General features: G+C 37.5%; 1 protein-coding gene across 1 annotated transcript; it reads left to right on the top strand.

Annotated features, from left to right (window-relative positions):
- Nucleotides 1–2,590: 2,590 nt before the first annotated feature.
- LOC145766458 (poly(ADP-ribose) glycohydrolase-like) lies at nt 2,591–12,768 on the top strand. The gene is made up of 15 exons (XM_082578174.1): nt 2,591–2,849; nt 3,204–3,438; nt 3,527–3,581; nt 4,481–4,586; nt 4,839–4,970; nt 5,557–5,757; nt 6,038–6,205; nt 6,619–6,779; nt 6,941–7,026; nt 7,731–7,867; nt 8,277–8,424; nt 9,214–9,352; nt 9,934–10,085; nt 10,330–10,458; nt 10,806–12,768. The coding sequence occupies exons 1-15, from the start codon at nt 2,616–2,618 to the stop codon at nt 10,949–10,951; spliced, it is 2,229 nt and encodes a 742-aa protein (XP_082434300.1). The 5' UTR covers nt 2,591–2,615; the 3' UTR covers nt 10,952–12,768.
- The last annotated feature ends 1,465 nt before the right edge of the window (nt 12,769–14,233 follow it).

Genomic DNA, 14,233 nt, shown 5'->3' with positions numbered 1-14,233 from the left:
GAAGCTATCGAAATAAAACGCAAAAAAATCATAATCTCAAGCAGAGTGGAAACCCGCTATCAGTTTTATTACCTCGTTTCGCTTGTTTTGCTAATTACTTACCTTCAAAGCGTTAACAACGGTGAAGTGTTTTCTCTTTTGTTTTTTATCGAAATTCTTAATAAGTTAGTCTTTTATCGAATAACCGTATATACTCGAGATGTTAGCAAGTGATTTTTACCTCAAAGACAGGTTGATTCAACTTATACATGGGACAAGCTGTTGTCTCCAGCTCTGCAGTTTACAAAATGAACGCATTTTTGCTGCAGAAAAATCATTGCCGACGTAGATTACGGAGTAAAAGGCCGAAGTAAAAGTTTTGAATACCTGTATTGGCAGTGGTTCAAACTTAATTTTCATATTCAATGATTTCTTGTCAATTCTAAACTTTATGCACTTGTTGAGCATTGAGCAATATATGCAAAGCTCACGAGACAAAACAGCAGAAAGAGCTGTTTGAAAAGATCAATTTTTTTATTATTGCGTGTAGGATATACAGTAATTGTTCTTATTACGTAACATTCCATGATCGTTGAAGTCGATGTCTAACCTTAGCTACAATGATGTCAGGTTGGCTAGGTGATAATAGCGGTAAGAGACCACGTTAATGCAGGCAATATCTGCGACCAAAACCATAAAACACCTTTTTTTTTATCGGTTTTCGATTTAATTCTCACACATTGTGAACAAAAAAATGCGTTCTGTTAAATCATAATTGATCTCACAGCGGGAAGACCTCGTTGAAAATAGCGTGTCTAATTTAGCTGGTTTACTTGATATTGCCCTGAATAGTTACGTGACTATTCCAGCAGCATAAGTTACTCTAAGATCTACTTTGAAATGTCCTCCAAGTATGTTAATGCCAATACTTAGATGAACCATCAAATGGTAGTGTCGGAAGCTATTCGACTTATACACTGGAGAAGGAAATATCACCGATTTACAGCTCAAAAGTAGGGGTTCGACCTATACTCGAGTACTATAGGCTACTACACGGTAGCGCAGGAGTGTACATTGATGAGTGTATGGCAATGAATAAGATGTATATATTTTCACAATATTTACATCAATACAGTGTTTATTGAAGCAAAACACGGATAACAGTTTTGAAAAATGCATTTTTTCTTTAAGCTGTATTCACGTAATTGTTCGTTGCGTCGATGTTTCAACTCGATAAAGTTTACTAAAATCGATTTCATATTTGAAGTCGCCAAAAATCCAACGGACGTTTGGATAACTCGTGAAATAAGAATGAACATGCAACCTCGCATTTGCTTTTTCGCTACCACGCGTTTTGACTTTGAAGTTGCTCCTCACGCGGGGGAAGATAAGCAGTGTGTGACTGTGAGCGTGCATGCCGTGCGCATCTCAGTAGTAATTCACGTTCCAGAGAAAGCCATGCGATCAGCTGCTGTTTTGCGGGCGAGAGAAACGTAGGCTGTTTTTCGCTTTCGGCATTCTTTAAGTTCGATTAAATGATCAAAATCTCTTTCGTATAGTATTTTATCTTTGAAACACCACTTGTAATAGCGATTTTTTTGCCCCTCAATCATAAATTCACGGGGGGCGCCGGCCCCCCGGAAGTCGGCGCGTATGCGGATGACGATAGATGAGCTGAGATCCAGGATTCCAGGTTTGGCATCTATCAGCTTAAAGATGTTATCCAATGAAGAAGGCTGCGTTGGTAGGCTACGGACACATACTACGCATGGAATAAGATGAGTGGCCAAAGAAAGTTTAGTTCTTTAACATCTATGGATATAACCCTTGTGAGTACCCTAAGAAGCGTTAACTAGACTACATTGGAGAAGATCTACGGTTGACAAAAATACAAAACAGATCTCGTTTCGGTCGATCCTCGGGGCCGGTGCAATGGAGAATGCCATCACAGAATAGAAGACTGTTGACCACCAACCCTCACAATAAGGGGAACAGGAGAAGTTAAATCGTAGACATGAAGACAGATACAAAACATAAAAACGCAATTCTGAGATCCCATGTATGGGGAGCATCATATTGTGATGTTTTATTGTCAGTTTAAATTTCCGTACACGGTGCCGGTACTTTACACCTAGCATCCTGCAAAGGCTTTGTTAAGAAAAACAGCTCACTGGTAACCTTTCAAATGTCTTCCCAAATCAGTGTTCTTTAAATATACTGTACATAACGTTTGATAAATGTCTTCTGTAGGTGACTGTACCAGCTGCACTACACAACTTTCTGCAATTTAAAAAAGCGCATGTTTAACGAGGTAGACTGAGCCTACTCTAGCGGACGTCAAGTAGTCCAAAGCATCCGCTCATATCTAGCTGTGAATTGTTGCAGTAACATCCCGAGCACATCGGTGATGGGGATGATGTGAGAATGATGTCTGGATGTCTACATACGCATTTAGACTATAGCTTATGTCTAATAATTTTGTTGCATCCTAAATGAAGAATTTTTGAATCACTTTTAATTCTCAGTTACATCGAGAAACCAGAACAGAGTTTAGGAGACATAAGTATTTTTATTACTACGTTTGTAATCAGTCTTTATTTGTAGCTGAAAATTTTGTATAAAACTTTAAGTACGATATGTTTAATTCTTCAAATAAAAATGCACCTAAAGTAAAGAAACAAAAGCAATTGTCTATCAATCATTTCTTTCAATTAAAGTCAACAAATTCCTTTTCTGAGCATGCCTCAAATAGAGATTCCACTGTTAATAGTTCAAATAATCCTGAGGATTGTCAAAGTCCAGTAACCCATCCCAAAAGACGAAAAGAGCCTTATCCAGCCAGCTATTTCTCAAAATCTTTATTTCAAAAGGTATATATGCAAGCTCTAAAATTTAATTTGATTTTTTGATTAGTGTAAAATTTCCTATTAACAATAGAGTCCTTAAAATTGTATATCTAGGTCATAATTTAGTTGAGTGCTGACAACTAGGAAAGCATAGTTAGCCATCTATATTTTACATATAAATAAAATCTGACACTTGTTTAATATAGGCTATTCAATGATGTCAATGTAACTTTGTTTGAATAGATGACTTTAATCAATTCAACTGCCAACTGTTTTAATTGAATCAACAACGTTTGAGCCGTTTGCTACTTTTGGATATGTGTGCGTTGATAGTGGTATATCATCGCTAAAATGCCTTTAAAGATTTTTTTTCTGCAGACAAAGCAAACAGTTGTTTCGGACACTGTTCCATGTATGACCAGCAAATTAAAGAACAATGATGATATGGTTTCTTCTACTTCCCATTCAAGCCCATTGCTTTTGGCCTTAGATGATATTGATAATTTTGAAGAGACTACCTGTCCTTCCTTGCCTTCATCATCTAAAGGAGTAGCGAGCACTAGTAATTCTTCTGGCACAAATGCTGCACGATTATCTGATTCTGCATTGAAAGGTAAAAAAATTAAATTATATGTTCAAGTTGCATTTATAAGTACCGGTATTTCAGACTTGTTTGAATTACCATGATTTAATTTGTTTAGATGAGAAAAGAAAAGTATCCATGAATGAAGAAGACAACACTTGTTCAATATCGATGTAAGTTTTTGTTACCATGGGATTGTATAGATTAGCCTAATCTTTTTACACTGTGACTACAGCTTGCAATTATGTGCATATTTACGCAATCAAACTCACTTGTAATGACACCAACCACAGTTCTATGCACAGTGGTTACTTTAGTATTTTGACATCTGTAGCATAGTCTTATTTTTATGCCAATAATTTTGTAACATTTTATTCATTTTTAATGTTTTTGTAATTTTGCAAAAATGAATTTTGCTAATGGTCTCATTGCAACTGTTTCTCTTCAGTTGAGCTCAAACCTTTGCAAACTGGAATGAGTTGAAGTACCAAGTACAAATTCTTCAGAGATTATGTTGGTTTCCTGTTGACAAAGTTGCTTAGATTTTTTTTGCAAGATACCAATCGTCTGGGTAAAACTTTTGCAGAATAATTGCTGAAGCAAACAAACTGTTAAATATGTGTTGCTGTTGATAAAGAAGTGTAGGCTATACGAAGCTATGAAGTCAAAATGGATTCGATATTTCTTTCCTTGTCAAATTGTTTCTGTGTATAATATGTACCAGTTATGAAACATGTGACTCGAAAGTTTTAACTCGTCTGTTAATAGTTTTGCATGTGTGTCGAACGCTAGCTCAAATTAGCCTAATAATACCAATATTGATACTATTGTATAGTTCAACTTTTTCTATTGTACCAAGTTACTAGCCAATGTACAATTGATTATCATTTTGTATCCACTCTGCCTACTTCTTTTAAACTTTGTCTGTTTTTGTATTGTTCACTTTTACAACAGTATCTTCACTTATCAATATATATAATTATATAGATACAACTAACACAGTTTGAAAAACGGTAAAGATTTGGTTAAACGTATCGTGAATGGTGATAACAATTTTTGTGCATTTACACAGGAGTTCTGTCAATGAGGAAAATGACAGTTTTTGTCCAGAAAGTAATATGTTGTTTGATGATGAACCACATGAGATGATGGACAACAGTGAAGATCTTCATACTGAAGTGAGCTTTTTCCTATACGTCAGATCCTGTTTTTCTTTTTGGTTTAAGTTCTGTTGATTTTAGAGCAGAGCTTTTTGGTGGAACTTGAATGATGAAGTCTTCATGGAATGGTGGCGGTGGTAGAAAGATCTTCTGTTATCGTTCTTCTGTTCCTCAGTGCCTTACTATATAAGGAAAATGCCTTTTCATATGCAGTTGTATGGGTTTATTTAATTTTAAACTGGTCGTGTAAACATTTTTTGTTTCATTCAGGGCCATTCCAAGACACCCTCTCAATCTCCCGCATGGCTTGGGATGCCATTTGAAGACCTAAAAGTTGCTCCTTCGTGTTGTCTTTCTTTACCGGAACTCAAGTCATCTCCAGACCACACTGTTCTTTTTGATGTAAGGTAGCTGCCTGAGTTAACACACTGACAGAAGTTATAGTTTTCACTACCATTTTTCTACGTTTAATTTATGTAATTAAGCTTTATTTTAGATTTTCCAATCATCTTGGCATGCTCGATTAGTATTTATTGTTTCTTATGACTTCTTTAAGTTTAACTTACAACTGGTAAAAACCGACACACATGTGCGATTGTGCGTCTGCTATGCATAAAAGTCTTGATTACAACTTCAGGTTTAATCATGTATGACGTCTTTTTTGCTGCACTATTCACGCAGCTCTGTTGCATCTGTTCCATGCTGTAAACGAAAATAATGTGCATCATTAATGGTCTTACATGCTACAGAATGTTGTGGATAGATTAAACTCGCCTTTGAGGCAGTCTGATCAATGCAAAATTTAGCTTAAATGTAAGGTTTATGAATGCAGCAACAACGTGACATGATTTCGAACTTTGTTTTTTAAGTCTACATTGCATCAAATCTATTATCTCAAGTTGAATTAGTTTGAGTGTTTCGGCAAAAAAGTCAAAAATATGTCCTATGAAATGACTTTTCACATATAATATTCCACGTTGCTTCAAAGACAACTCACTCAGGCGATGGGCCGGCTCCTCCTAAATCCTCCTTTTACAAAGACTCTTGGGATCCTCATCATGTCCGGCTTCCGTGCTCTCCCAAGAATGTGTGTCCTTCGAATAACGAAGGTGGAACAAGTTTGATCAATAGATGGGAGCTAATAGAAGCTTCATTGCTCACAGGCATTTCAACCTCAATTGACCTCGAGGCAAGACTGCATGTTTTTTTTCTTGTGATCATGTAAAATGTAAACGTACGCTTTTCTGCATGATTACGTCCAGACGAAATTAAGTCAACTCTTTAGCTTTTTCAGTTCTATATTAAAGCAGAAGATATCTACATTTTAGGCATTTGAATGTATACTGCATTACGAGTACATTCGAGTACAGGCGATTCAAGAAATTAAATTTTGATGGTAGGAATTTTATGCAGTCGCCATTTGTCTGAAGTAAAAAGTTTGTAACAAAAAGTACTTGTTGTTATTCCAGGAATCCATTTTGACGTACAACTCTCGCTATGCAAACCAATGGTCCTTCTCCGCTCTGCACAAGCTCTTTACTGATGATGTAGATGCTGAATATACAAAACGTTTTTTTGATGAAATCTTACCGAAAATGATCAATTTAGCTTTGTTGCTACCAAGATTATGCACTCAGGTAACAATGCTGGTTTAAATCATCGAGCAGCTTTCATTCAAACGTCCCCTTATCTTAATTACATATGCCTGTTGTGCGACGTATGATTTGTTTGTACTGTACAAGTTTGTTGCAATCACAACTTCGAAAGAGGCCATGGCTTCAATTATATGACACCTTGTTGAGTGCAGAATGTGCAAACTTTTTAATCAGATAGTCTTTTCAAATAGGCTTATTTAAAATAGCGAATAAGCTAAAAAGCCCCAAAGTGAAGTTTACTCATTAAATCACCGTTATTATTTTTATAGCTGGAAGCACTTGTCCTAAAAACTGGTCTTTCAAGAAGGCTTTGTTTTAGTTCTACTGCTATTGCATCGTTTTATGCTTTGTAATGCGCCACTACTAAATGTTTTTGCTGTGTCATGTTTTTCTAGCCGATCCCCTTGTTGCGTCGTCAGCGAAATCACAGCGTCACGATGACTCAGCAGCAAATTGCATGCTTACTCTGCAATGCTTTTCTGTGCACCTTCCCGTGGAGAAACTCCAGAAGACGAAATTCTGATTATGCGGAATTTCCTGAAATTAACTTCAGTAGGTTAGTACATAACTGCTGCGCGATGTAGTAGGCTACAGCAATCGCTTGCTCATAGTCATATATGCTAATACAATAGATCTACAACTTAATTCAGGCTTATTGAAATCACGGTCTGCTAGTATTTGGAGAATATTCCGTTGAAATCATTGGCTTTGTTTTAGGTTATTCAGGGCGGTGTCTTCCGGGTCGGCTGTTTCGGAAAAACTGAAAACTCTGATCCACTACTTTGACCGAGTAACCACAAAAGGTGAAGTTTTATCCCCTGGGATTATTTGTGTTGTTTGTATCCTACTTGGCCGTTTGTCATCAGTGCCCATTTGAGGCGTTGCTTGATATTTGCCATGCCAGGGGAAGATGTAACAAAGTGGTCACATTGGCGACACATTTTTAATCCGAATATTATTTTCTGTGATAATTTTATGAAATAGGGAAAGCCCAGTTTTAAAAATTAGCTTTCTTGAAGATACAACCTCTTTATCCAAAAGGCATGTATTGTTCCTACTACCCAACAGGAGTAGCAGCGTTAAGTTTTTCAAGCACAAGCATTTTTCACTATTGTTTCCCTTTTGTCTCGAACATTTTCGGTTTTCAACTTTGACCCAGAAAGAAATAGAGCAACGTTGCCCACACAAAGCCAGTGTGGACCACTTCAACCCAGAACGAAGCTGCTTCAACAAGATCCAGAAACTTTTGTATGTGCCGAGAACCACCATTGAAAGTCTACCAACCTGTTATAGCTTTCCCGAGATACTATTTATTGCTGGCATCTTGATTCCCAACCCTAGTCCTGACTCTCATCGGAAAGTTTTTACTTCCTCAGAAGATGATTTCACTCAATTGTGCGGCGTCGGTTGGTTGCATCAATACAAACAGTTTCTCTGTTTTTAACTTATTTTACTTAACACCGCTCCGATTTACATCAATTTCTCAACAAGGGACATTGTTGTTTAGTTCCCGACGGGACAGTCACTATCGAACGAAGGTGTCTTGACGAATTTCCTTCTTGGAACCAAAGCCCGTGCCAGTTGTGTGGCTTGCATCTTCATAACGAAGGCCGGATAGAGAAGGAAGGGGCTGGAATGCTGCAGGTGGGCACATCGTAGAACTGAATTTATAAACTTTACGCACAACTGGATTATTTGATCTTCGACAGTGAACCTTTGCTGTGGTGTTGTAGCACCACCCAGCGTATTAGTCGAACCTAAATACAAAAAAAAAGGGAATTTTGTTGCTGAAATTGAACAAATGGTGCAGGACCAAAGCATTAGCAATCATGAGCTGCTTCATGAACAGCAATCTGTGCTTAACCTGTAAACCAGTTTTTTTGACACTAATTCAACATCTGCAGACATAGTCATGAAAACATGCTAAGTGAATGTTTCTTTCTTTTCGTGAACATCTTTGATTTCCGAAAGTTCTGAATACTTTCGAAAATTTCAAAAGTTGTTCGTTTTCGTTTATTATTATTATTTGCAACTCTGCTTACATTCTTTCTAGGTAGATTTCGCTAATCGCTATATCGGTGGTGGAATATTGGGTTATGGCTCTGTACAAGAAGAAATAAGGTTTTGTCTTTGCCCTGAACTCATCGTTGCGCAGTTACTAGCGGAATCTATGGAGGATAACGAATGCGTTGTTATCACAGGTTTATTTGCCGAAATTGTTAGTTGTTGGCTTAACTTTTCCTTTGCATTTATTCATTCATTCACTAAAAACAAAACTTTTATCCATTTTTTTATTTGTTGTTTTAATATTAATTATTTCACATTGTATTAAATTTTTAAGACAATACTTTGTGCGTTTAATTTTTGACTGTCGTACATTTTTGACTGCTGGACCGTCAAGTTGACAAACCTTGTTGCATTATAGTGTCCTACAGACGTAGTGGAGGTTACTTTTTGGGGGGTGCAAAAAAATTCTTGCCGATGCATAAATCAATAATGCCTGAATAATTTTTTCGACAAATTATACGCTATCCTCAAATTTCTCACTTGCATGCAAACGCATTTTGTCAACTAATCTGTACATGTTTAATGCACTCATATTATTATTAGGCCACAATTTGATCATTTTAGAAACTACGGTACAAAAAAGTCTAAAAAAATGCCAGAAATTTTAGCGAAACTGTCCAAAGTCTTAACAGATTAAAAACTTACGTGTAAAATCTCACTAGCTGAAACATGCGCAGTTTCAGTTGAATGCGCTAACTTTAAATGTATTTAATCCAATAGTGGATCTTGGTTGCTTGAGCAAGAAACTTAAAAAAAGAAATTAAATCTTTATGAAAAGTTGCAAAACATGGTGAATTTTCTTTTCCAAATAGTGGACAAGTAGAAAAGATTTAAGAGGGCTTTCGCATTCTCTGCACCCCCAGCTTATACAACTATGTACTAGGTGAAGAAGCAACTTCGGTTCTATCGCATTTTTATTGCAGGGGCGGAGCAGTACAGCACCAGCAGGGGCTATGCTGGTGGATATACTTGGGCTGGGAACTTTGTTGACAAGACACCACGAGATGAATGGAGAAGAAGGCAAACGCAGATAGTAGCTATGGATGCCATTCGTTTTGAAAGGTTTGTTTAGTGTTTTCTCAGTGGGCTATATATTGACTTTGTAGCTCAAACATCTTCTCAAACCGCCGTAGCATGTTGAGTTAAAAAGTTTACTGTTGAGGTGCATGATTCTCCCTGGAAGCTGCGACTTCAGCTACCCAGGTATCAACTCCAATTTTTTTTTTTGCAATGATGCAACGTTTGCAGACATTGCATCATTGTAATAAAAAGGAATTTTTTGCTAGCTGAATGTGTTCATTTTTTATTTTTATTAATCTTTCTCTGCAATGTTGCCAGCTGACTTGGTTAGACTTGTGAATTGTTGTTGTCATCTCTTACATTACAACTCTCTTTTTACATCGTTTTAACGTGTGTTAACTAACAGCTAATGTAATAATTTTGACTTCACAGTGGAGCTTTTTTAACGTGATAAATTGTGTTCATGAAGCAAACGATATATCCGAATTTGAAGAAGACGCAACTTATTGATAATAAATCTACTTTCAGATTCCCAAACAGAAGAAGCTTTTGAAACTAACGTAGCCTTCAGCTCACGTACAAGACGTGATTATTTTTGAATGTTACAGAAACTTTTTTTTCAGATCTTCAGAGCAATTCGCGCCGCGTAATGTCCGTCGGGAACTGAACAAAGCTTTTTGTGGCTTCTTTTGTAACTTTGAACCCGACCACTCTCCCGCTATTGCGACCGGGAACTGGGGCTGTGGAGCTTTCAATGGAAACCCGGTGTTGAAAGGTAGTTGACCTTTCAGTTTAGATGACCATTCCAGGAAGGGAATTAGGCCTCTTTTACATAGATTCAACGCACGTATATAGATAGACACACACAACCATGAGATGACACAACACGTGTAATATGGCAGCGCACACATCACCAATTAAGCAGCGTCGATACAAAATTGAAATAAACTTAAATCTTACCATTTAATATCAATGTTCTTCTGGTTAAAATTGTTCATATAAACGTCATTTCTCCGCAGGTTTGATTCAACTTATGGCAGCAGCTGCTCTTGGCCGTGACATTTGTTATTTCACTTTCAACGATGGCAAACTTCTCGAAACCTTGCATCAAATGCATTCTTTCATCAAAGATAAAAGTTTACAAATATGTAAGTTCTGTCTCCCACTATGTCTTGTGCAATGCGCATGTAAGAATAAAATTGGACTTCCTATCTTAAGTCGGATTTTGATTCAGTTTCTGAACAGTCGCTGTGGTTTTTGTTATGATGCTGCGTGTTAAGTTAGTGGAATCAAAACCTTAGGTTGCATGCCGTATCGAATTCATCCTTTTCATTTGGCAAACTGCCTACTGCATCATTCTGCGCTTTTCGACATACAAACGGTCAGTTGTCGTGTCAAATGAACGCTTTTTTAAAAGTAAATTAGTGTTTGAGTTCAGGATCTTATCACCTTTGTGCATTCCGACTTGATTTGAATGGTGATATTTCATTTTCAGGTGATTTGTGGAACATTATTGTAAAATACAACAGAGAAATTGTGAACGTAAAAAAGTCTGCACCAAACCAGGAAGGCCTGTTTGAATTCATTAAGCGGCTGCATTCTGATTACAATCAATCCACCGACGAAGAAATGTCACAATGAAAATTCTTTAAAAGTGATAACGTTTTTATGCAAGCCTTTGAATCTATTGTCCTCTTCTATCTGAAACCTCAAACCAAACAAGTTCTACAAGCATACGCTAAATCTATGGACAATCGTTTTTTTATGATTTCAAATGTACAGTAGTTTGGGATTACGAGATTAGAAACTGTTTAACTACCATATGACTTTATTCACTGGTTTTTTTTTAATTTTCTCTCCCCATTTGTCTATTTTGATACTCATTGTCTACAACCCTCCCTACCGCGCTCATCCCGCATAATATTTAACCAGTCTCTTACACGAATAACGAAGAAGCACTCAGCTCACCAAATGCGTTTGTATTTCTTGGTGCTTACAATGTTCTTAAAGGCTACACTTTTCTTTGTTGTGAATCTACAGTAGACACTGTAAGTTACTTTAAAAGATGTTTTTTTTAAATAAAGCATTATAGGCGTACAATTGATTAATATTGCCATGCTTTGTAGCTAAGCACATGTGAAAACCAAAAGAGGAATATGTGAATGTGATCACATCTATTCAATTCAATTTATTTTTTACTGCTGGCGCAAACATGTACAGAACGGCAAAGTAAACATACGAATTTGACACCAACAAAAGGGAAAGATGGCAAAACCCAAAAGTTTAAAATATACATCGATAAAACAGTACTAGCTAAACTACCACTATCTTAAAATTGTACAGCCACCAAACCTAGAAGAGAGATAGAAGAAATAAAATGTTTTTTTGTGATAATAGTCCTAGTCCTATCTAGAAGAGAAGGGAATTCGTTTGCTGGTTTGTACGGTTGTGGCCTGGGCCTATGGGACGAAATGCTGGAGAAAAGAAACTGTTGTTAGTTTGAATGAGAAAGAAATAAACGTTTTGTTTTATTTGCCTTTCAAACACGAGCCAAAAAAGACAATAGGGGAAGACGGGGCGAAGCGGGACACTTTTCGTAAAAACGTAATTTCAGCAACAGTGATGGTTGGATTTAGTTACTGTAGTTTTTTTTTTAATCGAAAGCCTTAGTTGGTCAGCATATTTGGTTCGAAGATCAAGCGGAATCTTTTTACTGTTATACTGTAGTACAAATAAAAAAAAGAAGTTTTTTTTAAATGCCCCTCTTTGCCCCAGCCGTGGTGTGTAGGGCAGGCCTACCGGTAGGCTGCAATATAAATGAATGCTCATAAATATTTTACAATCTTGAAGGCTAAAAGAATCGTAAACAAAAATTCAATCAACAGAAGAACCACAGATACAATATAGACTTCTAGAGTCTCATGTTGCCCTAATGCACTGTCCCACTTTGCCTCTAATACAGCTGTCCCACTTTCCCCCAAAGTATAGCCTTTAGAAAATAATATCTCTGCTGAAACCTGTAAAGTTTTAAGTAAAAGTTGCTTTTGTTACCAACAAATACTGTCTCAATGTCTAAGATAAAGACAAAGCTACCAACAAATTCGCTTTTGCTAACAAATGTGGTAGCTACTTTTCCATCTCTTAGGCCTATAACAAACCATGCCAAAACACATTTTACTTCCTCAAGACACGTGTTGTGCTCTACCAGTCGCCATTTTTCTACAGCAAATATAGTTTATAGTTGCCTAAGGGAACGTTCAAATATTACGTAACGCTTTTTTTCCGAATTTTTGACCCCCCCTCCCCCATGTAACGCCAACGTAACGCATTTTTCAATCCCCCCCTCCCCCATGTAACGCTTTTTCACTACGAATTCAGCACAAAAAACTACCATTCCGTACTCGAAAGCGTTACGTAACGTTTTGCTTGAACCCCCTCCCCCCCGATGTGACGCTAACGTAACGCTTTGCATAAACCCCCCTCTCCCCCTCGAAGGCGTTACGTAATATTTGAACGTTCCCTAACTAGTGCAGTAGTGCTTCCGGTTAGAGGGAGCCAAAGGTGAGAAATCGCGATGTCCCGCTTTGCACCGTCTTCTCCTACGGTAGGCTACGTACTGTGTTTGTACCGTATTGTCTTTTTGTACATACATAAAAGACTGGCAATACCGAATAACCTTGCTGTTTTGTGGTCTTGTTGTTGTATGTCATCAAGCTACAACATTGGGTATTTTTTACGTCAGATCTACAATAGTAGCCTACATTCAGCAGCTGTATGTAACTCAAACAAGAACTAATAACGTAGAGAGTATTTTACGCACCATTCGGTGATTTCGATTGCTATAAATGAGAAGAACAAGTCAGCTTTTTTCATCTCGTACAAAACATGTTCTTGTCGGTTGCGTGGCCAGGTGATAAAACGTCTGCGTGACACTCGAAGGGTAGCCTAGGCTTAGTCGGTTCGATACCGCTCTACAGCACGCGGCTGAGTACATTGGCGGGTGCAGGAGGTAGATCACCCTCCCCCCCAGTAAAACACAGAATAGTAACTTTATTCAAGGTGTATTTTGTTGCAAGGTTGGATTAATATGAACCTGCACACGTTGAACCCCCCCTCCTTCCTACATCTAGCCTACTTGTTGGATCCGCCCCTGGTTGTGTATCGACACAAAGCATACTGAAACAAGAAAAATCAGCTGACTCGACTATACTGTATGTCTCTTTCCTGCATCCTGTTGTTTATTGTGTTGCATCTGTAGGTTACTTTCCGCAAAGGGCGCAAAATACACATGTATTACAATGCCTTTCTGTTGAAGCCTGTTGTAGGCTGCAGAATTGCCAGGCAACCCTGGAGAAATTCAGACAATATTAGTTTGATATTCGGACATTTTAGGATGCAAATGTTTTCTTTATGGTTCAGCACTCCACTGATATCACAGAAAATTAAACAGTTTGCACAAAAAAATGTCCGAATGACTTCCTAGCCCTCTGATACAGCATATAAAATTTGCCCAATTTATCGTTTTTGGTCCGAATTTTAGGTCACCTGGCATCCTTTGGCTTTGTAGGTTAAGCTACTTTCCAAATTATTTTGTTGTTGAGTACCGTAGGCTCCCATGCTACTAGCAAGGTTTCATACTAAAACTATAAAAAGCTGTTTCTCACATCACTTGCTATTTTCAAATTGGGCAATTTGGTATAGGCTATTATTCTGGACTTTCAAATCCATTTTCCATGTAGCGGGACATTGGACGGAATCAATCGTAGGTGATAGCACTTTAACAAGTTCAGTTAAAAACTTCATAGACATTCTGGACGACAAGCTAAATGTTGGAGTGCCCCCTTCTGCCATCGATTGCACACTGAAATACTTGAGAATATCCGGACTAGAAAAAGAAATTGTTAGCTCAAAAATAAGATCTTG

The sequence above is a fragment of the Aplidium turbinatum genome, chromosome 3 (assembly GCF_918807975.1).
Source record: "Aplidium turbinatum chromosome 3, kaAplTurb1.1, whole genome shotgun sequence".
Lineage (NCBI taxonomy): Eukaryota > Metazoa > Chordata > Ascidiacea > Aplousobranchia > Polyclinidae > Aplidium > Aplidium turbinatum.
Note: the sequence above shows the minus strand (reverse complement) of the source record. Positions and strands in the feature narration are given on the sequence as shown.

Coding starts and splice junctions, on each gene's coding strand:
- LOC145766458 (XM_082578174.1), top strand. CDS start 2,616: ATGTTTAATTCTTCAAATAAAAATGCACCTAAAGTAAAGAAACAAAAG. Junction 8,425..9,213: donor CGAATGCGTTGTTATCACAG/GTTTATTTGCCG, acceptor TTTTTATTGCAG/GGGCGGAGCAGTACAGCACC. Junction 10,086..10,329: donor TGGAAACCCGGTGTTGAAAG/GTAGTTGACCTT, acceptor ATTTCTCCGCAG/GTTTGATTCAACTTATGGCA.